The 19,815-nt window shown below is 45.6% G+C and overlaps 1 protein-coding gene across 2 annotated transcripts in view; it reads left to right on the top strand.

Annotated features, from left to right (window-relative positions):
• LOC138604016 (myosin-9-like) overlaps positions 1-19,440 on the top strand; it is a 39,631-nt gene extending 20,191 nt beyond the window's left edge. The window contains exons 6-41 of one of the 2 annotated variants that reach the window (XM_069675818.1): positions 426-446; positions 2,510-2,602; positions 2,698-2,761; positions 2,879-2,977; positions 3,063-3,206; positions 3,680-3,775; positions 5,256-5,527; positions 5,649-5,822; positions 7,005-7,178; positions 7,303-7,417; positions 8,419-8,603; positions 9,442-9,563; positions 9,654-9,723; positions 9,814-9,974; positions 10,165-10,273; positions 10,371-10,502; positions 10,665-10,871; positions 10,963-11,100; positions 11,285-11,408; positions 11,511-11,682; positions 11,767-11,979; positions 12,088-12,232; positions 12,323-12,529; positions 12,659-12,763; positions 13,857-14,009; positions 14,108-14,356; positions 14,444-14,656; positions 14,749-14,961; positions 15,118-15,279; positions 15,369-15,497; positions 15,768-15,856; positions 15,956-16,079; positions 16,180-16,388; positions 16,712-16,820; positions 16,930-17,102; positions 17,879-19,440. In XM_069675818.1, coding sequence (XP_069531919.1) covers positions 426-446; positions 2,510-2,602; positions 2,698-2,761; positions 2,879-2,977; positions 3,063-3,206; positions 3,680-3,775; positions 5,256-5,527; positions 5,649-5,822; positions 7,005-7,178; positions 7,303-7,417; positions 8,419-8,603; positions 9,442-9,563; positions 9,654-9,723; positions 9,814-9,974; positions 10,165-10,273; positions 10,371-10,502; positions 10,665-10,871; positions 10,963-11,100; positions 11,285-11,408; positions 11,511-11,682; positions 11,767-11,979; positions 12,088-12,232; positions 12,323-12,529; positions 12,659-12,763; positions 13,857-14,009; positions 14,108-14,356; positions 14,444-14,656; positions 14,749-14,961; positions 15,118-15,279; positions 15,369-15,497; positions 15,768-15,856; positions 15,956-16,079; positions 16,180-16,388; positions 16,712-16,820; positions 16,930-17,102; positions 17,879-17,990 — 5,277 coding nt within the window. In that variant the 3' untranslated portion in view covers positions 17,991-19,440. The remainder of the gene's footprint in view (positions 1-425; positions 447-2,509; positions 2,603-2,697; positions 2,762-2,878; positions 2,978-3,062; positions 3,207-3,679; positions 3,776-5,255; positions 5,528-5,648; positions 5,823-7,004; positions 7,179-7,302; positions 7,418-8,418; positions 8,604-9,441; positions 9,564-9,653; positions 9,724-9,813; positions 9,975-10,164; positions 10,274-10,370; positions 10,503-10,664; positions 10,872-10,962; positions 11,101-11,284; positions 11,409-11,510; positions 11,683-11,766; positions 11,980-12,087; positions 12,233-12,322; positions 12,530-12,658; positions 12,764-13,856; positions 14,010-14,107; positions 14,357-14,443; positions 14,657-14,748; positions 14,962-15,117; positions 15,280-15,368; positions 15,498-15,767; positions 15,857-15,955; positions 16,080-16,179; positions 16,389-16,711; positions 16,821-16,929; positions 17,103-17,878) is intronic. The other variant, XM_069675819.1, reaches the window with a different exon arrangement.
• Positions 19,441-19,815: the final 375 nt, after the last annotated feature.

Here is a 19,815-nt window from a genome sequence, read left to right as displayed (position 1 = left end):
TGTTAATCCATCATCACATTGTTGTATTTGAACAGCTGATTTTCTGCAGTAGTCAAGTCCTTCTGTGGCGCAGAAAAGAGCTGCCATCAAAGGAAAAAGAGTTCAAGAAAAGTCGACCTGCAGGAACAGAAAAACAGTAGTGCAGATTTGACGGCTTCTGGCACTCTGACACTGTACACAGACCAGAGGCCGACTTAATCTGTGCAGCGCTTGTTTTTGCTGATTTCCCTGCATCTCGTCATCAGAAGTAAAACTCAGTCTGCCAGGCAGCAGTCACGTTGTTACGTCAGACTCCGGTGGAAAAACCTGCACTGCTGTTTTCTGTCCCGCAGCTGTATGATAGATGCAACATGAGTGCGGTTTGATGAAAACCACATCTATCATCCCTTTTTGAGGTTGTTGTATTTCTCTCTTCCCATCAACAGAACAGCTCGATCCTGTCACATGTGAGTTAACTCTCTCCCTCCATTCACTCCTCTTCCCCCATCTGCTTCTGTCGTCACCTTCCTCCTCCTCCTCCTCCTCGTCCACCCACCCCCCGCCCTCACCCCTCATCCTCTCCTCCCTTTCCCCCCTGCTGGACCGCTTCGTCGTCGCTGTGGGAGTCACTTTGTATCAAGGGCAGAGGTGACTTGTCTTGTCAGCCAATAGAAAGCAGGCAGGAAGTTTGTTTGCAGATCAGCGGCGGCCATATGTGTTCCTGTGAAAAATTCAGCCAGACAATAGAAGGATAAGAGGGGAGGGGTCTGTGCTGGGAAAAATAAAGCATATTTTTTAATCTCTTTGATGTATCAACACATTTGTCTGGTTGAATTTTTCACGTTTTGTATCACTGCTCCAAAGTTTGCTTTTCTCTTTTATGCATAAGCAGTTTGTGTGATCAATATCCGCTTTGATAGGCTCAGGACAGACAGATTGTATCTCATGGCCTGGTTTTGTGTCCTTAAAGTTATTTGTTAGAACAGCTTTTACAATTTTTTACAAGTTTTTAAAGTGGAAATCCAGCTCCTTCCAAAAGAGGAACTTGTTAAAGTAAACTCTGGTATCTCACAGCTCACTGAGAGTTTGTACAGCACATTATCAATGCTCTGAATCCTTAGTTAACATATACATGTTCAGGGCTGGGTATCGATAAGGATTTCTCAATTCGATTCCGATTCACAACGTCCCAATTCGAAATCGATTTTGTTTAGGGGTATTTCAGTTATGATATCAATGCACCTCTAATAAGAAGAATTGACCCCAAAGAAGTTACGTCATACAGTTGGTAAGAACACAGCAGTCAACACAATATTATAAAATTTTATTAATTTAAACAGCTTATGAACCTTTCGTCCAGTTTCCGATTTTCGGTCTGTGCGTCTGGCTCATGGTTTTGATTAAACGAACTGGGGTTCAACTTGCGCGAGATTTGAGAACAAAACCACACGAGACTACGAGTTATGGGGAGCAGCATACTGTACAACAACACGCCGAAAATACACTCGCGGTCAAAGCCGACGCTAACAGAGAGTAACATAAACATCAGTGCTAAACTAACTCGCATATTCATGGACGCACACACGATAAAAAGAGTCCGTCGGCGATCACTGATGTCTCCGTCGTCAGTGTAGTTTGGCTGAGTCGTGCTGCGTTCAGGAGCGCTCGGAAACGTGAGTGATCAGACACGTTTTCATACAAATGTTTAAAGCTCGATCTCGGGATTTATTAATAGATATTGGATCACTCAACTGAGAATCGATTCGAATCGGACCCAGCCCTATTTCATATGTGCTTTAGCCTGGAAGAACTAGCTTTCTAGACTTCCTGTGTTTTTGCTGGATGGATATGAGTAATCCTCAGCCACATAGGTGGATAAACTGCCTTTGTGGAAAGCAAACTATGGCAAGATCTCCTTTTTATGCGAAGAATGTTTAAGAAAAAATTGTGCTTAGAATTTAGGTGCAGAAACTTGTAGCCAGTATAGGTGGAGTTTTAATCTGAGTGTCTGTTGTGTGCTTGGGGTTCACCGGATCATTCTGCTCGGGGGTAACAGGTGATGGGTTCCTGATGAGGGTCACCGGGTCTCATGGGGTGTTTGCAGATTTGGGCACTAACATGATGTCATGTGTCGGGGGGAAATGATTGGTGTGCAGTGTGTGTTGCTTGTGTGTGTGTTTATGGTATCCCTCCTTTTTATCGCCTTTTGTTGAAATGTTTTGCACACTCCATGTTCTCCCTCTCCCTCAGATGTAAGTACGTCACGGGTAAATAAACACATACCACCCTGTCAGCATGTTTGTTTAAAGAGGAGTAAATAATCAGTTTCTTACCATGAAGGAACTCTGTAGTAAATGAAGAGCAGATCACAATGTGAGCTTCTCACGATACTTCACAGTGAGCTCTGAACTTTATTGATTCAAGGGCTTCTCTGATCTGAATCCATGGCTGAGAACTATCCTCATTAACTGCTGGGCAAATTGTTCGTGTACTTTATATGTTGCCTTGCTGTCTTCTTCATATCCACCAGGGGGAGCTGGAGAAGCAGCTGCTGCAGGCGAACCCCATCCTGGAAGCCTTTGGGAATGCAAAGACGGTCAAGAACGATAACTCCTCCCGATTTGTAAGACTTAGTGCTACATCTAATCCTTATTTACTTCCTGTTTTCCAGCCAGACTGTTGAACGTACTTTTTTACATGTTCTTTTTCTCCTTTTAGGGAAAATTCATCAGGATCAACTTTGACGTCAATGGTTACATCGTTGGAGCCAATATTGAGACTTGTATCCTTGAAACTGACATTGCTTCTCTATCGATTTAACATCAGATCAAGTGTCTCTACAAAACAGAAATAGTCATGGTGGTATCAGAAAACTTGTCCTTGACGCACTGACCCACAGACCTGCTGGAGAAATCTCGTGCCATCCGACAGGCCAAAGACGAGAGGACCTTCCATGTGTTCTACTACCTGCTGACAGGAGCAGGAGATAAACTGCGCAGTAAGAAACACATCACATAAATCTCCTTTTGAACACACAGGAAGGATTTGTCAAGGATTTATCTCACTGACTCCTTTTCCCTTAGGTGAGCTCCTCCTTGAAAATTACAACAACTACCGTTTCCTTTCTAACGGGAATGTTACAATTCCCGGGCAGCAGGACAAGGACCTGTTCCAAGAGACCCTGGAGGCTATGAAGATCATGAGCATCCCAGAGGACGAGCAGATCGGTGAGGCAGATCGGAAATGACCAAAGAACTACTTTGTTTTATCTTGTTCTCTGCATGAACTTGGGTTTACCTACTCAGGGATGCGAATACTGGATTTTCTGACCTCAAAATTTGACCTACGAGCGCAAATCAAGACGTAAATTCTCCAAACAAAAGACACAAAAGAGGACAGAAAGCAAATAATCGTCATAGAATTATGCAGAAGAGGCACAAACATTTACAAAAATGAAGGAAATGAAATGTTAGATCCTCAAAATTTAGTAGCTGAAGTTTATCTCACCTTTTGTCACCTTAGTTGCAGCTCTAGTTTCATTTAAACTTAACTTGTTGGTTCTTTATCTTTGCATTTTAAATGTTTAAAACATTTTTCTACCCATCTGTAGCAGGGGTTCGACATTTGCTGATCACACTCATGCTACTAGCGGCAACATCACACCATGTTAATGCTCCTGTTTGTTCCCTTTTTAATGCAGGTATGTTGAAGGTGGTGGCCTCTGTGCTGCAGCTCGGGAACATGAGCTTCAAGAAGGAGCGCCACACCGACCAGGCCTCCATGCCAGACAACACCGGTAAGCCGGGCCGTAACCTGAAATACCTGTTTTCAAGTTTTAGTCGATGAAAAGTCACATTTTAGTCAGAAGGTTTTCTCTCTTGAGCTCCAGGTAAAATTAAGACTTTAAATATCAGCAGATCATTCGTACAATGAAAGAATGATGAGGACACGGCATCTAAAGATCACTTTTCATCATCGCTTGACATTTAAACAGTCTGAGATGATCGCTCCGTTTTGTGCAGAAGAAGCGTCAAATGACGCATAAAACCCCGCCTTTTCTGTGAGCGCGCACAGAGCCTGACGCAGAAAGCCTGACGCAGAAAGCCTGACGCAGAAAGCCTGACGCAGAAAGCCTGGGTTAACAGAGAAAGTTCACAACCACATTCGTGATACCCGTTATTCCCAACCGGGTCACTCAGTTACAGGAGTGCATTGCTTGTGTTTTGACGGATAGATTAGACGCACAGTGAGGGAAAATATGCATTTTAAATGCCCGACAGCCACCACTAACATTTAGTCCCATCTCGTCTCATGAACCAAAACAAAACGTACGTGTCGTCAGATCTTTTTTGTCTCGTCTTTGTGATGGAAAAATGGTCTTTGACAAACATTTGTCGTTATAGTTTTCGTTAATGAATTGAACACTGGTTCTCCTGCAAACATACCCTGATGTACAGTAAGCGTACTGCGGTAGTCGGTGTTACCAGAGTTACACCATCATAGTGGAGCATACATTGATTACATACAGTACTACAGTCCATGGACACCCCCACCGTCGTTTTACTTTATTTATATGTTGGTGAAAAACGAAACCGTTTTAAGATGTGCGCCTGTCAGCGCGTCACATGGTTATTACTTTCAAAAATGAGCCGACAACAAACACTACACTGATAAACTGAAAGTGTTTCTTCTGTGCAGCAGCAAGAGTCACAGTGAAGGGCTGTTAGAGCTCCTGTGACTGAAAGGAAATAAAATTTAGCACTTTTGCGCCCGCTTATAACTTGTTAATTTTTACCAAAACAACCTGCATGCACTGAAACTTTTTTCTCTTTATGTTTGAAAGCAGCTTCATTTGCTTTGCACAAATAAGTAAATCATTCAAATGCCATTAATGCCTCACAGTAACGTATTACATCACCTGTGCTAACGTCTAATACCACTTAGCTGAATGTTTGACTGACAGCTGCAACATGATTAAACTGTTCATGAAGTCGGTCTCACATTTGATCACGTTTACTCTGTAGGCACAGTGGTTACACAACCTTTGAAACATGCGATGACTTCACCACTAAAGGTGTGCTCCAGGACTTAAACAAAAAGCTCTTCGTGTCACCAGATCAAAGAGTTGAGTGACAAGATGATAACAGGGGAAAAGATACAAGTGCTGCTTAACATTCCCCTCAAACGTCCGTGTTGTCATGAGTTTCATGTCATAGAGAACTTCATGATCCTCTCTTTCCCTCTCATCTCAACCTTTCCTGTTTCCTCTACAACAGCCGCCCAGAAGGTGAGCCACCTCATGGGCATGAATGTCACAGACTTCACCCGGGCCATCCTGTCACCCAGGATCAAAGTGGGCAGAGACTACGTCCAGAAGGCCCAGACCCAGGAGCAGGCGGAGTTTGCTGTGGAGGCGCTGGCCAAGGCCACGTACGAGAGGATGTTCCGCTGGCTTGTCATGAGGATCAACAAAGCCCTCGACAAGACCAAGAGACAGGGAGCCTCCTTCATCGGCATCCTGGATATCGCTGGCTTTGAGATCTTTGAGGTGAATGCGTGAAGACAACTCTTTATGATTTAACAGTGTACAAATATGTCAAACAAACAACCCTCCCTGTTTGTGTATTCCTGCTGTTGGTTAACAATCATTTTTCTCCTGCGTCTCCCAGCTGAACTCCTTCGAGCAGCTGTGCATCAACTACACCAACGAGAAGCTGCAGCAGCTCTTCAACCACACCATGTTCATCCTGGAGCAGGAGGAGTACCAGAGGGAGGGCATCGAGTGGAGCTTCATCGACTTCGGCCTGGACCTGCAGCCCTGCATCGAGCTCATTGAGAAACCTGTGAGTTTGAGAATCTTACTCACCTAGACTTTCTTTTCTTTGTGTTACCAAGCAGCTCTGTTTATTTCTTATGAGGGCTGCAATGCCAGGCTTCTGACGAGCCAACTGTAGGGGATGGAAAGCCACTGCCACGACCACAATGTTCAGTGTTTTTATGAAGGCTATGCCCTTCTTGTTTCTCTCTTAAATTGACTCTTAAGAAAAATCCTAATGCAAACTACATTTCAGTGCAGCAACAAGAGAAAACTGACAGTCTGCAGGGAAAGTTGCAGAGTTTTGTTTTTTAAGATCAAACGTTGGCAGCTGCTCTGGTCACAAAACCATTGAAGAGGGAGAGCCAGGCACTTCAGACAAGGCAACATTCAAAACCTGCCCTGAAAGGTCCCTGTGGACAAGATAACGCATCACATTTTTAGGGCTTTTTAAATTATCATTCAGCTGTTGAAGCTCAACTGTCCCCCTCAACACCGAGCTGCAGAGCTGGCTGAACGGGGACCGGTCAGGCCGGTGCCAGCTGACAGTTAGGAGCGCCTGAAGCCTCTGTGCAATAAACAACCATTAAAGTAACGTGCATACATCCCCTACAGCTGCTCTTATGTAGTATATAGTTGAGGTTCTATTAAGCTCTTTAATAAAAAGAAACGTGCAAAAGAAACATGGCAACTTCTAAACACACGGGCGCCGGTTTAGCAAGCGGCTGCTTTTCCGGTCTCTGCAAGTGTCGCAAGTAAACTGTAATCACATTATAACAGTTACTCGGCCCAACCTGTCCATTACAAAACCTTCCGACTTTATAACATCTTCATAAATAAACTTAATTTAGTTTGTGTTCATCTGTCGGAGGTTTACACGTCTGTGAATTGACTTTGTATGCAAGCCTGAAATGCTTCCGCCCCACTTTGGGTCGTAATCAGGTCGTGTCATGAGTGAAAGAGAGACAGTCGGTCAAGTGATATGTTCCGTAGTTCTCCTAACCAATGAAATGAAATCATTTGATGCATACAGCCCTCCTCAGAGTGAACGACAGGAATTGAACGGATCATTCAGTTCACTAAAAATATTTTTCAACGGATCGTTCATGGCCGAAACATCTCTCATTACCGCTTTAAAGTACTGAACAAGTGGAAGAACATATGTTTCTGTATCATGCAGTAATACCTGCTCTCTCCTCTCTGCATGCAGGCCAGCCCACCTGGTATCCTCGCTCTGTTGGACGAGGAGTGCTGGTTTCCCAAAGCCACTGACAAGAGCTTTGTGGAGAAGGTGCTCCAGGAGCAGGGCACTCACCCCAAGTTCTTCAAGCCCAAGAAACTGAAGGATGAAGCCGACTTCTGCATCATCCATTATGCTGGCAAGGTAAACGTGCAGAGTGCTTTATGAGGCATTCTCAACACTACATCGTCACCATTTGTCGACCTGCAGTTCTTTGCATTTCCTGAGTTAAAGAAGGTAACACTTCCTGCGTAATGCTACTCCTCAGGTGGACTACAAAGCAGACGAGTGGCTGATGAAGAACATGGACCCACTGAATGACAACGTGGCTTCACTGCTCAACCAGTCCACCGACAAGTTTGTCTCTGAGCTGTGGAAGGACGGTGAGTTGGGGCAGATGTTGACCCAGGGATCACTGCGTCGTCGTGGGAATATATCTCAGTGTTGCTTCCTGTTTTTATTTCATAGTGTTTTCTTTCTCTCTTTACTGTGTGCTGTGTGGACCTCTTGTGTTTACCCTCTCACATCCTACTTGTTGTTTCCGTCCTTTTCTTCCTCTGTCTGCTCCCATTTCGTCTGTCCTTATTTTTCTTTCACGGGGTCTCAGAAGTAAAGAAATGTCAGAGAGCCTATTTTTATCAGCGCTTTCCTTTTCTGCACTCTGACTCAGGTGACCAGGTTTTCTTTTTCTCTTCTTTCCCTCCTCCTCCTGATGTCTGTTACAACCTGAATCTGTCCTGACTTTAGTTTGGGGATAAGTACGACGACTTTGTGAGTTGTTTCTGTGTGCAGTAACAAATCCTTCTTTCCATCTTGCCTCCTGATGCTCTGTCATTGAACTCTCCTTTTCTCCCTCTGTGTAATAGTGTTGTTTGGGGACTCCTGGTGTTGGTCTTGGGTACTGCAGCGATGGGTATATACTGCATGGGTTTGGTTTGGTTGTTTGATCACCACAAAAAATACATGCCCACTGCAACCGCCGAAGTTTCTCACCTTCCTGACACACAGACATTTACAGTTGAACCATCACACATAGTTTCCACTCTACAAGCTGGCAGTGTTAACAGCTGACCAGCCCCCTCCACTCACTGCACTGATTTTTGTTTTACTGTTATGGTGTGTGATCTCTCCACGCTTCACTCCACTCTGTTATCCTGCTCCTGATCCCCGTTTCCCGCCGCATTCACTCGGTGTTTGTGTGGTGTCTCACTGGTCCTGGTTTATGAATTATTGAGGAAGTGGAGAGACAATGGTCATATTCATTCTTCTTTATGACATGCATTTGGCTTGAGTTTGCCTGGTTACATATTGAAATAATCAAATTAAAAGCCTCAAACATCTAACATGTCTTTCTCTCCGTTTGTCCCTCTCTCTCCTCTTTCAGTGGACCGAATCGTCGGCCTGGATAAGGTGTCCGGCATGTCCGAGCCCGGTGCCTTCAAGACTCGCAAGGGCATGTTCCGCACGGTGGGCCAGCTGTACAAAGAGCAGCTGTCCAAACTCATGGCCACGCTGAGGAACACAAACCCCAACTTTGTCCGCTGCATCATCCCCAACCACGAGAAGAAGGTACCGGAGAAATGAAAGGCTGGCGCTTGTGCTTATTCAAGTTCTCTAGAATAATTAACATTTATTATTTGAGCACTCAAAGAAGAACATTATTCAGAGGGGGTTTAATGTCAGGACGGTGTGTAGTCTGCTGTACGCCTGTCTTTGAATGTATCGACTCTACCGCCGCTGCATCGCCTCATTTACGACCCATAATCTGTAACTCTGCAGCCTGATAACAGGAATGACAGACGCGGTATAACCTTTACAGCTCTTTATGATGCTAACAGTCTGACAGTGAACTGGGCAGAGGCATACAGCATTAGGCACAGCTGTTTCCACGACAACACAGGTTCTTAGTCCCACCAGTGTTGTGGAGCTGTGTTTAGCTGCAGATGCTTCTTCACATTTGAAGTCGAGCTCTTCACAGCTGACGAGCACTCATCCTCCAGACACAGCTTACATTTCACCGTCATGTTGTTCTCGTCCCTTTCACCCAAACATTCAGAATAATGTGTCCACAAAGTAAACGCTGTCCTCTCTGACAGCTCGCTAGCTGAATTAGCTAGCTAGCTCATAACAACTGAGAGCAGCGGAGATGGAGGGGAACGGGGGGGAAATAATCTAGAGAGAGAATGAGAAATGGAGGAGCGTTGGAGAGACAAGAAACTTTATTTCCTTTAGGTCCATAATTTGCATCATTTTTACAGGTAATAAGTAATTATAAAAACAGCTTAGTGTCTGAGTTTAGTTTCTCTGGTTCTGAGAATTGCAGAAAAGAAAATGAGAATCAGAAATACTTTATTTCTACCTGTTGATGTTGCCACACTCCTGATCAGCATATGTCCCCCTCTCCCAGGCCGGCAAACTAGACCCCCACCTGGTTCTGGACCAGCTAAGGTGTAATGGTGTCCTCGAGGGGATCCGTATCTGCAGACAGGGTTTCCCCAACCGCATCGTCTTCCAGGAGTTCAGACAGAGGTAACAGAAGTCTTTACAGTGCACCTTGTTGTTCTTCTGGTAGGTGTGTTTAAGAAAAAATAAAATCCATCATCTGCCCCCTTTTTTAAGGTATGAAATCCTCACTCCCAATGCCATCCCCAAGGGCTTCATGGACGGAAAGCAGGCCTGCGTGCTCATGGTAAGGCGTCCAAAGACTTCCTGTTCGTCTCCGCAGTAACTCGTCCCTCCACAGTATGAATGATCAGCGCGTGTCTTCCTCTCCCGTCAGATCAAAAGCCTGGAGCTGGATCCCAACCTGTACCGGATCGGCCAGAGCAAAGTGTTCTTCAGAGCCGGAGTCCTGGCTCACCTGGAGGAGGAGAGGGACATGAAGATCACTGACATCATCATCAGTTTCCAGGCCTGGTGCAGAGGCTACGTCGCCCGCAAGTAAGTAGACACCGTCAGCACCTTCTGTGACGAGACTGATTCTGTTACCTGCTGTCGTTTGAGTGACGACAAACTTTAACACACCTCAGAAAACGACTTCTGTATGGCACAGCCAAGATACCTCAAAGGGATCACTTGTTTGTTGTTTCATGAGCGCTCGTCTGAGTCTGTGTCTGATGTTGCTTTGTAGGGCTTTTGCCAAGAGACAGCAGCAACTGACTGCAATGAAGGTGATCCAGAGGAACTGTGCCGCTTATCTTAAACTCAGGAACTGGCAGTGGTGGAGACTCTTCACCAAGGTGAGCCGCGGTCTGCTGCAACATCTTAGCTTACAATTTCACCATCCCCCTTTTTCTTACCTTTCCTAACACCTTATTCCCACCATTTCCTCCTCAGGTGAAGCCTCTGCTTCAAGTCAGCAGGCAGGAGGAGGAGATGTTGGCCAAGGATGAAGAGCTGGTGAAGGTGAAGGAGAAGCACCTGTTTGCTGAGCAGCAGCTCCATGAGATGGAAGAAAAACAGCAGCAGGTAAACTTTGAGAAACCACAGACACTTTGTTCTGTGATTGGAAACAAGCCTCCTGCTTCCATAAACCACTCCCTGAAGGATGAATGATGGAGGATGTTTTGTTTGAATGTCATAATTAGAGTTTCTGTAGATAGTAGAGTAATCTTCTTGCTCTGCTCGCAGCTGAGTGCCGAGAAGATGGCCCTGCAGGAGCAGCTCCAGGCAGAAACCGAACTCTGTGCCGAGGCTGAGGAGATGAGAGCCCGCCTGGCTGCCAGGAAGCAGGAGCTGGAGGAGATCCTCCATGACCTGGAGGCCCGTGTGGAGGAGGAGGAGGAGCGTGCCTCACATCTGTCATCAGAGAAAAAGAAGATGCAGCAAAATATCTCAGTAAGTAGGAAAAGTTAACTTATTTAATTAAATATGTATGCACTGAACACTTCAGAGAAAGCTCACCGTTTGATTCGTCCTTGTCACACAGGACCTGGAGCAGCAGCTGGATGAGGAGGAGGCAGCCAGGCAGAAGCTCCAGCTGGAGAAGGTCACCATGGAGGCCAAGATGAAGAAGATAGAAGAGGATGTCATGGTTCTGGATGACCAGAACAACAAACTAAACAAGGTTAGGATGAAAAGAACTCCAATCATGGACAAGCTATATTCTGTCAGATCTAAACGCACTCGCCAAACTAAAGATGGAACTAGTGTCTTCTACTTTCTAACTCTTTCTACCAGTTTCCTCTGAAAAGGACAAACGTACAACGTGAGCAGCTTCTGACAATATTTCTTTTTGTTTGTGAACACAGGAGAAGAAGCTGATGGAGGAGAGGGTCTCTGAGTTCACCACCAACCTGGCAGAGGAGGAGGAGAAATCCAAGAGCCTGCAGAAACTCAAGACCAAACATGAGGCCATGATCACCGACCTGGAGGGTAAGAGGAAAACACAGTAGAGACCTATAGTTACTTAAAGGACTGTTTGTGAAACCAGCATCCTTTTTATTCTTTATAACCTCTTTTATTTTTTTCTCTCAGACCGCCTGCGTAGGGAGGAGAAGCAGCGCCAGGAGCTGGAGAAGAACCGCCGCAAGCTTGAGGGCGAATTCACTGATACACACGACCAGATTTCTGAGCTGCAGGCCCAGATCGCTGAGCTCCGAGCCCAACTGGCCAAGAAGGAAGAAGAGCTCCAGGCAGCTCTGGCCAGGTCAGTATAAGACTCTACATGCCTTTATTTTAAGTCAGTCACTCGACCATTATACTTATTTCTCCTGACCTGCTCCTCCTAAAGGATTGAAGAGGAGGCAGCCCAGAAGAACATGGCCCAGAAGAAGATCCGTGAGCTGGAGGCTCAGCTCTCTGAGCTGCAGGAGGATCTTGATCTGGAGAGGCAGGCCCGCATGAAGGCAGAGAAACACCGCAGGGACCTCGGAGAAGAGCTGGAGGCCCTCAAGACCGAGCTCGAGGACACTCTGGACTCCACCGCCGCTCAGCAAGAGCTCAGGTAACAATAATTGTTCTAACTACAAAAGTAAAACCTCTGGCCGTTACGTGTCAAGGAATCAGTTTGGAAGTTGACACAAGCAGCTTAATCTCTGCTCTCCCTGTTCAGGAGCAAGCGTGAGACAGAGGTGGCACATCTTAAAAAGACCCTGGATGATGAGGCCAAAGTCCACGAGCAGCTGCTGGTTGACATGAGACAGAAACACGGGCAGGCCTTCGACGAGCTCAACGAGCAGCTGGAGCAGGCCAAGAGGGTAAATCTCTTCACAGCCTTTATCTAACTCCTGATTTTAATGTTTACACTTTTTATGACTGCAGAAATCATAAATAATTTTCTCCTGCAGAACAAAGTGTCCATGGAGAAGGCCAAGCAGGCTCTGGAGTCTGAGAGGAACGAGCTGGCCATTGAGATGCGGACTCTGAGTCAGGGTAAGGGAGAGTCGGAGCATCGCAGGAAGAAGGCGGAGTCCCAGGTCCAGGAGCTGCTGCTCAAACATTCAGAGAGCGAGCGCCAGAGGCTGGAGCTGGCCGAGAAATTCGCAAAAGTGCAGGTAAAACTTTTAGAAACAGAAAGCAGGTGTAATCCATTTCTGTCAGCTTAATGCTAAATCTGTAGTTTCTGTCTGAGCAGATGATGTGTTGTTCTGTTCAGCGGCTCATTTGCTGTCGTCTCTCTGCAGGCTGAGCTCGATAATGTAAGCTCCGTGCTGAGTGAGGTGGAGGGCAAGTCCATCAAGGCAACCAAAGACTTCTCCGCTGTGGAGTCCCAGCTGCAGGATGCTCAGGTACGCAGACCAACATAAAGTCCATAAAGTCTACCATTGTCTTAAACCTTCCCTACCTTCCCATGATATCAGCACATACAGAGCAGGTTTCTATTTAAACTAGACAAATGATTCCCAATATCTCTAGTTATGTTTTATCTTTCAGATGTTTCCTAATCTCTGCTGTCAAATATGCAGGAAATAATCTGAATACAATAATTAGAAAATTGGGCTTTGTTGGGAAATGATTGAAATGATCATGATAAGATGTTGCCCCCCGTTGTGCATCATTCAGACATGTGGCTGTTTACAGTCGGGTTTCTGAAGCCACGTGTCTGAAGGATGTATGTTTGGTATAATTGTCGTTCAACAGGCAGAGAAGATAGATTAAGTCATGTTACTTAATCTATGATTCAAATCAGTGCTGTGAAAATGTCACATGCTAGTTGTTGATTTCTCTGGAAAAACATCTTTTAATCACTTACAGACTATAAAATCAGAGATGTGGACTTGAGACTTGATGACTTGTGACTTGACAAAAAATAAATGACTTGAGACTCGACTTGACTTGAGGCCTGATGACTCGGATGACTTGCGTGTGTTCATAAGTTTGAATGTTCGCTGTTAAATATAAAATGATCAAATTCAATGTTGTCAAGTTTAACTATCAAGTATGTACGCAGCACAAACTGGGAGTCGTGATTGGACGACTCAAAAAGCTCCCTGGTATGTGATTGTCATGATTGGATGACTGGCTGTCAGTCAAACTCTTGCTATGGCAACACGCAACATCAGTGTCCCCAAAGAGAAGCCTCATCAGTCATACTCGTTACCTCTCAACACGCTCTCAGAGCAGACCATCATCATGGCTGCGTCTGTGCCAAGATAATACAGATACAATTCACTGTCAGACTTTGTGAACAGGTTATATACACTGGCCAATAATATCATTATCAGACGGGCTGCTAACACCTTGTGTTTTCTCTTTATAAAGACCTACAGGTAAGAGTGCTGGAGCTTGGGTGGAAAAAAAGTGTCTGATAGCTTAAATCAGACTCTTCATTGAACGGGTTTCTACGTGTAATTAAGCATCACATGTCCATGTCTACAACAGAATCTACTCCAAGAAGAGACACGCCAGAAGCTGTTTCACAACATGCGTGTGTGTCAGCTGGAGGACGAACATAACAACCTGAAAGAACAGCTGGAGGAGGAGGAAGAAGCCAAGAGAAACGTGGAGAAGCAGCTTCAGATGGTGCATGCGCAGGTGAGAAGAATCGCGTGAATGTCCTCAGTGTGTCTGCTCAGAATCCTGTGTCCTCAAAGAGTCTAACGTTTGAGTGACGCCTGCGTCTTTCCTTGTAGCTCGTCGAGATGAAGAAGAAGGTGGAGCAGGATGCTGGCTGTCTGGAGACCGCTGAGGAAGGAAAGAAGAGGCTTCAGAGGGACCTGGAGGGAACAAACCAGCGCCTGGAAGAGAAGTGTGCTGCCTTCGAGAAACTGGACAAAACCAAGACGCGTGTGCAGCAGGAGCTGGACGACTTGCTGGTGGACCAGGACCACCTCCGACAAATCGTCTCCAACCTGGAGAAGAAGCAGAAGAAGTTTGACCAGGTGAGAAATTGTTTGCAATATATCCAAGGCAGCGATTAGTTTAATATTAGGATTTCGATTTGACACCGTCGTCCTGAATTTCTCTAGATGCTGGCCGAGGAGAAGAACATATCCGCCCGCTATGCAGAGGAGCGTGACCGAGCTGAAGCTGAGGCCAGAGAGAAGGAGACCCGGGCTCTGGCTCTAACCCGTGAGCTGGACTCTCTGATGGACATCAAGGATGAACTGGACCGCAACAACAAGCTGCTGCGGGCTGAAATGGAGGACCTTGTGTCCTCTAAGGACGATGTTGGCAAGAATGTAAGTCTGATAAATGTTTACCGCGGTACGTTGTGTCTGTTCTTCTCATACCGTCCTCCTCACCGACCAACCCCTCTTCCTTGTTCCTGCAGGTCCACGAGCTGGAGAAGTCCAAACGTGCGACGGAGCAGCAGCTGGAGGAGATGAAGACTCAGCTGGAGGAGCTGGAGGACGAGCTGCAGGCCACAGAGGACGCTAAGCTGCGTCTGGAGGTCAACATGCAGGCGTTGAAGGCGCAGTACGAGAGAGACCTGGCGGGACGGGACGAGATGGGCGAGGAGAAGAAGAGAGCGCTCGTCAAACAGGTTTGAGCCAGATCTTTTGTTCATGTGAAACTGTAATTCAAACTTGGATATCTCTCTCCTCCTAGACTGGGCTATAATTAGCTTAGAGTGTGTGCATTTGCTGTTTCTTGGTTCTGTTTAAATGGACTTGGCTGAAATCAAATGTGCCTCCTTCAGGTGCGAGAGATGGAGATGGAGCTGGAGGATGAGAGGAAGCAGCGTTCTGCAGCCGTGGCCGCACGCAAGAAGCTGGAGCTGGACCTGAAGGAGCTGGAGGCGGGCATCGACATGGCCAACAAGAGCCGCGATGAGGCTCTGAAACAGCTGAAGAAGCTCCAAGTGAGTCAGAAATAACTGTAATCAATCAAAGATCAAACGCAGGCCGTGTTGTGGGTTCCCACTCTGACTTGACTCCTCCGACTCTGCAGGCCCAGATGAAGGAGTTGATCCGCGAGCTGGAGGACACTCGCATGTCCAGGGAGGAGATCCTGGCTCAGAGCAAAGAGACGGAGAAGAAGCTGAAGGGAATGGAGGCCGACATGCTCCAGATGCAGGAGGTCGGCACGATTCAAAACTCATTTTTATAGACTTTTGTGTGTTTCTTTTTGATGCCTTTTTCATCGTCCTCTTTAATCATCCGTCTCTCCTCTCTCTATCTTTTGTCCTTTTAGTTAAACTCTATATTCACTGTACCGTTATATTGCTTGTAATGTCCATCCTTTGTCATTTGAATGCCTTCTGAGTATCCTGTTTATGCTTTGTTTGTCAGTGCACTTTGTTAACTCTTGTTTTTAAATGAAGTCATTATCACCATCATCCCTGTGCAGGAGTTGGCAGCTGCAGAGCGAGTGAAGCGACAGGCCCAGCAGGAGAGAGACGAACTGCAGGATGAGATCAATAACCAGGCCACCAAGAAGTAAGGCACCCATCCACCTCCAGGAACACTGCTTAAACTCACTTTTGCATTATTATATTTACCTTTTGTCTTCCATCTCTTCCTTCTCCCTTCTCTTAGTGCTCAGGCTGCAGAGGAGAGGAGGCGGCTGGAGGCTCGCATCGCTCAGCTAGAGGAAGAGCTGGAGGAGGAGCAGTGCAACACTGAGCTGATCAATGACAGGCTGAAGAAAGCATTGCTGCATGTGAGTGGGCTTGAGCAGGACGTAGCTGACTATAAGGGTTGTGTCAAGTGATTTGAAGGCAATGTGAATCCAACTCTTTTATTTTATCTATTTACATCAGACCGACCAGACGAACGTGGAGCTGACAGCAGAGCGCAGCAGCTCCCAGCGTGTGGAGAGCGCTCGTTCCCATATGGAGCGTCAGAACAAGGAGCTGAAACTGAAGCTGCAGGAGCTGGAGGGAACCGTCAAATCCAAGTACAAGGCCAACATGGCCGCCCTGGAGGCCAAGATCGCTCAGCTGGAGGAACAAGTGGACATGGAGACCAGGTGAAGACAGATTGCACTTTCTGTACATTATGTATACAATATACTTTTTTATCTTGGAGACAGTGTTGCTTCTTTTACATACATAAAGGATCTTAGCACATCCTCCACCAGCTGGTTACACGAGCTGACAGTAATATTAAGTTCATAACAGAGTTTAATTTCATTGCACTTTTCAAAACCAGCGTTACAAAGTGCTTAATAAAGTAAAAACCCAACAATAAAATGCACAAAAACACATTAATAAAATAGGAAGATATATGGAATAAAAGGGAGCCTGCCAATAAAGAACATGTGACATTATATCTGTCATGCTCTGGTCTCAGGGAGAGGCAGGCTGCCACCAAGCTGGTGAGACGCACAGAGAAGAAGCTGAAGGAAGTCATCCTGCAGGTGGACGACGAGAGACGCAACACCGAGCAGCACAAGGACCAGGTCAGAGGATTCCCGTCACACTGACCTGTTTTTATTTTAACAATAGGATCATTGCAGCCCTCATCAGTGTTTTTATTGGTCATCTAAATGTGTCCGTGTTGAATTCCAGGTGGACAAGCTGAACTCTCGCATGAAGCAGCTGAAGCGTCAGCTGGAGGAGGCTGAGGAGGAGGCTCAGAGAGCCAACGCCAACCGAAGGAAACTGCAGAGAGAGCTGGAGGACGCCACCGAGTCCGCAGACGCCATGAACCGTGAAGTCAGCTCCCTCAAGAGCAAGCTCAGGTGGGGAAGAGAGCCTGACGTCCCAGAGGCTTCTGTTCAGACACGTTTCCTCCATTGTTCAGAGCATATGTTGGTTACTACTACTTCTCCTCCTTCTCCTTCTTCTCCCCATTCTCCTCCTCCTCCTTCTTGTCCTTGTCCTTATTCTCTTCCTTCTCCTCCTTCTCCCTATTCTCCTCCTTTTCCTTCGTCTCCTTCTCCTTCTTCTTCCTCCTTCCTCCTTCTTCTTTTTCCTCCTTCTCCTTCCTCCTTCCTCCTTCTCCTCCTTCCTCTTCTTCTTCTTCCTCCTTTTCCTCCTTCTTCTTCCATCTTTTTCCTCCTCCTTCCTCCTTCTCCTCCTTCCTCTTCTTTTTCTTCCTCCTTTTCCTCCGTCTTTCTCCTTCTTCTCTTTCTTCTTCTTCCTCCTTCTCCTCCTCATTCTTCTTGTCCTCCTTGTCCTCCTTCCTCTTCTTCTTACTCCTCTCCTCCTTCTCCTTCTTCCTCCTTCTCCTCCTTCCTTCTTCTCCTCCTTCTCACCCATTTCCTCCTCCTTCTCCTCCTTCCTGTCCTCCTTCGTCTCCTTCTTCTTCCTCCTCTTCTCCTTCTCCTCCTTCCTCTCCTCCTTCTATTTCTTCTTCTTTCTTCTTCTCTCTTCATCTGTCTCCTCCTCCTCCTCCTTCTTCTCCTCTCTTCTTTCTTCTTCTGCTGGTGTCACTCTGGAAACTGTCCGAAGATGAAATCATGAAGTCGTATGTGATTTCTTTTCCAGTAGCTGTAATATTCGTTTTCTCTTGTAGGCGTGGCGACCTCCCCTTCACCATTCGCCGCACTGTTCCTCGCACTGGCGGCGTTGAAAGCGACGAGGAGAGCGAGCCGAAGAGCGAGACCTCAGAGCCCAAACCTGAATGAAGAGCCGCGGCACCACTCGACTCCTTAAAACTGCATCATACACAGACAGACCCAAATCACACGAGCACACATTACTGCACATACTGACCGGAGAGGAACACAAACATAAGAATGTCGGGGGCTTAGTCCTGTGAGTCTGATCTATACTACACTGACAATCTATGCATCCTTAACACACTGACACACACAGAAGCCAGTAAACTCGGACAATCACAATGCTGACAAACACACAAACATGTTTATTTTTGGGCCAAATTTTTTCTTTTGCTTCATTTTTCATTCTCTGGGAAAAAAAAGAAAGAAAGAAAAAGATATTTTTATAAGGAAACATTCCAATTATGAATAGTCCTGATTTAGGATCTATTTTTCTAATTGAAGCGAGAGAAAACAAAGAAAGAAGTATACATAAATGAAGACGGATTAACGGAAGGGGACCAAAGTAATATCTCGATCTATAGAATTGTATTTTATGCAGACGTTTTTATAATGGTTAAAAATGGAAGTGCTTCGTGTTTATTATGCTCGCGCTCTCGCCTCAGTTTATAATGAAGGTTTATATGCTGAAATGTATTCTATCGATTTAGCTGCAGTTAGTACTCGTGACTATGCTTTTGGGCTTAACCATGTGATGCACACATTTCATGCGGAAACATAAAATCGGAGGCAGATTTCAGGTAACACAATTGGAGACTCTGAGGCATATTGAAGGCATTTATTTGATTGTGAATGTGCTGAAATTACTTAATTTTGCACTGAGATGAAAAAAAAAAAACACTCAAGCCTTGACATAAACCACTGCCTGTGTGCTTTATTGAAACATTGACGAAGGAGCTCAGAGTGCCAACACACACTAAGGCCTTAAATGCATCTGAATTCTACTGGGCGGGGTTGTTGGCTTTTTTCTGGACATGCATTGATTTTTTTTGTTTTTTTTTACGTTCATAACCATCAGTGTTTTTGTTAATGTTCGAGGTGAACTTAAAATGGGGTGGTGGGGTTGTTTATTACTCACAGCACACACTGTATTCTCAGAGCACAGCTTGTTAAAGGGAGATTAAACGCAGAAGGTAGGGAAGTACCTGATTACTATAGCCTGTCTACACTCTATGTTGAGTTAATCTGCAGCCAGGCGTTTGGGAAATGAACGGTTCTTTACAGAAACAGGCTCTTTGCGTGAGGATATTAACCCCTCACAGGCTGTGCTCACGGGCGGCTTTTGGCTCACACTGCTGGGAAGTGAGAGGAATGTGTTGTTACTCAAGAATAACAGCTTACACTTTAAACCATCAATCTTTGGCACTTATAAAAACAAAAAGGAAATCCAAAAAAAAAAAGAAGGAAAAAAAATCAACAATTCTTCTGTAATGTTTGTCTGTCTGCACCTCTGGAATGGATCTCATGTTGTGAAATGTTGGTGTTATTGCAATTAAAGAGGCTTTCTAAACTGCTACATGTCGGCCGCTTGTGTTTTTTATCATTGCATGCTGATGTCTGTGTTTTTCAGAGGTTTTTTAAGTCAATGCTTTGAGCAGCTAAGGGGTTATAAACATCAGGTTTGAAGTCCAGAAATCGACTCCTCAGATGCTGAAGTTGTTGTTTACGAAATGACGTTTGATCACCAGCAGGGGGCAGAAAGCGACAGGCAGAGCACGAGCAAGTCAGAACCGGTTCCACCAGAGTAAAACATAGTAAACAAGGATGCGGAGCTTTGGGTGAGAACTCTTTTTCGTGACTTAACACGAGTATTTCAAACTCACACAGTTTGCTGAGTATTTTTCCCTTACTAACGCTACTTTTGTGATTCAAAATATGCATATAAATGATG

This window comes from Semicossyphus pulcher, unplaced genomic scaffold (genome assembly GCF_022749685.1).
Source record: "Semicossyphus pulcher isolate SPU_LCO1_2020_fin unplaced genomic scaffold, fSemPul1.0.p SCAF_25, whole genome shotgun sequence".
NCBI lineage: Eukaryota > Metazoa > Chordata > Actinopteri > Labriformes > Labridae > Semicossyphus > Semicossyphus pulcher.
The sequence above is the reverse complement of the archived record's forward strand: the minus strand, read 5'-3'. Positions and strand labels throughout refer to the sequence as shown.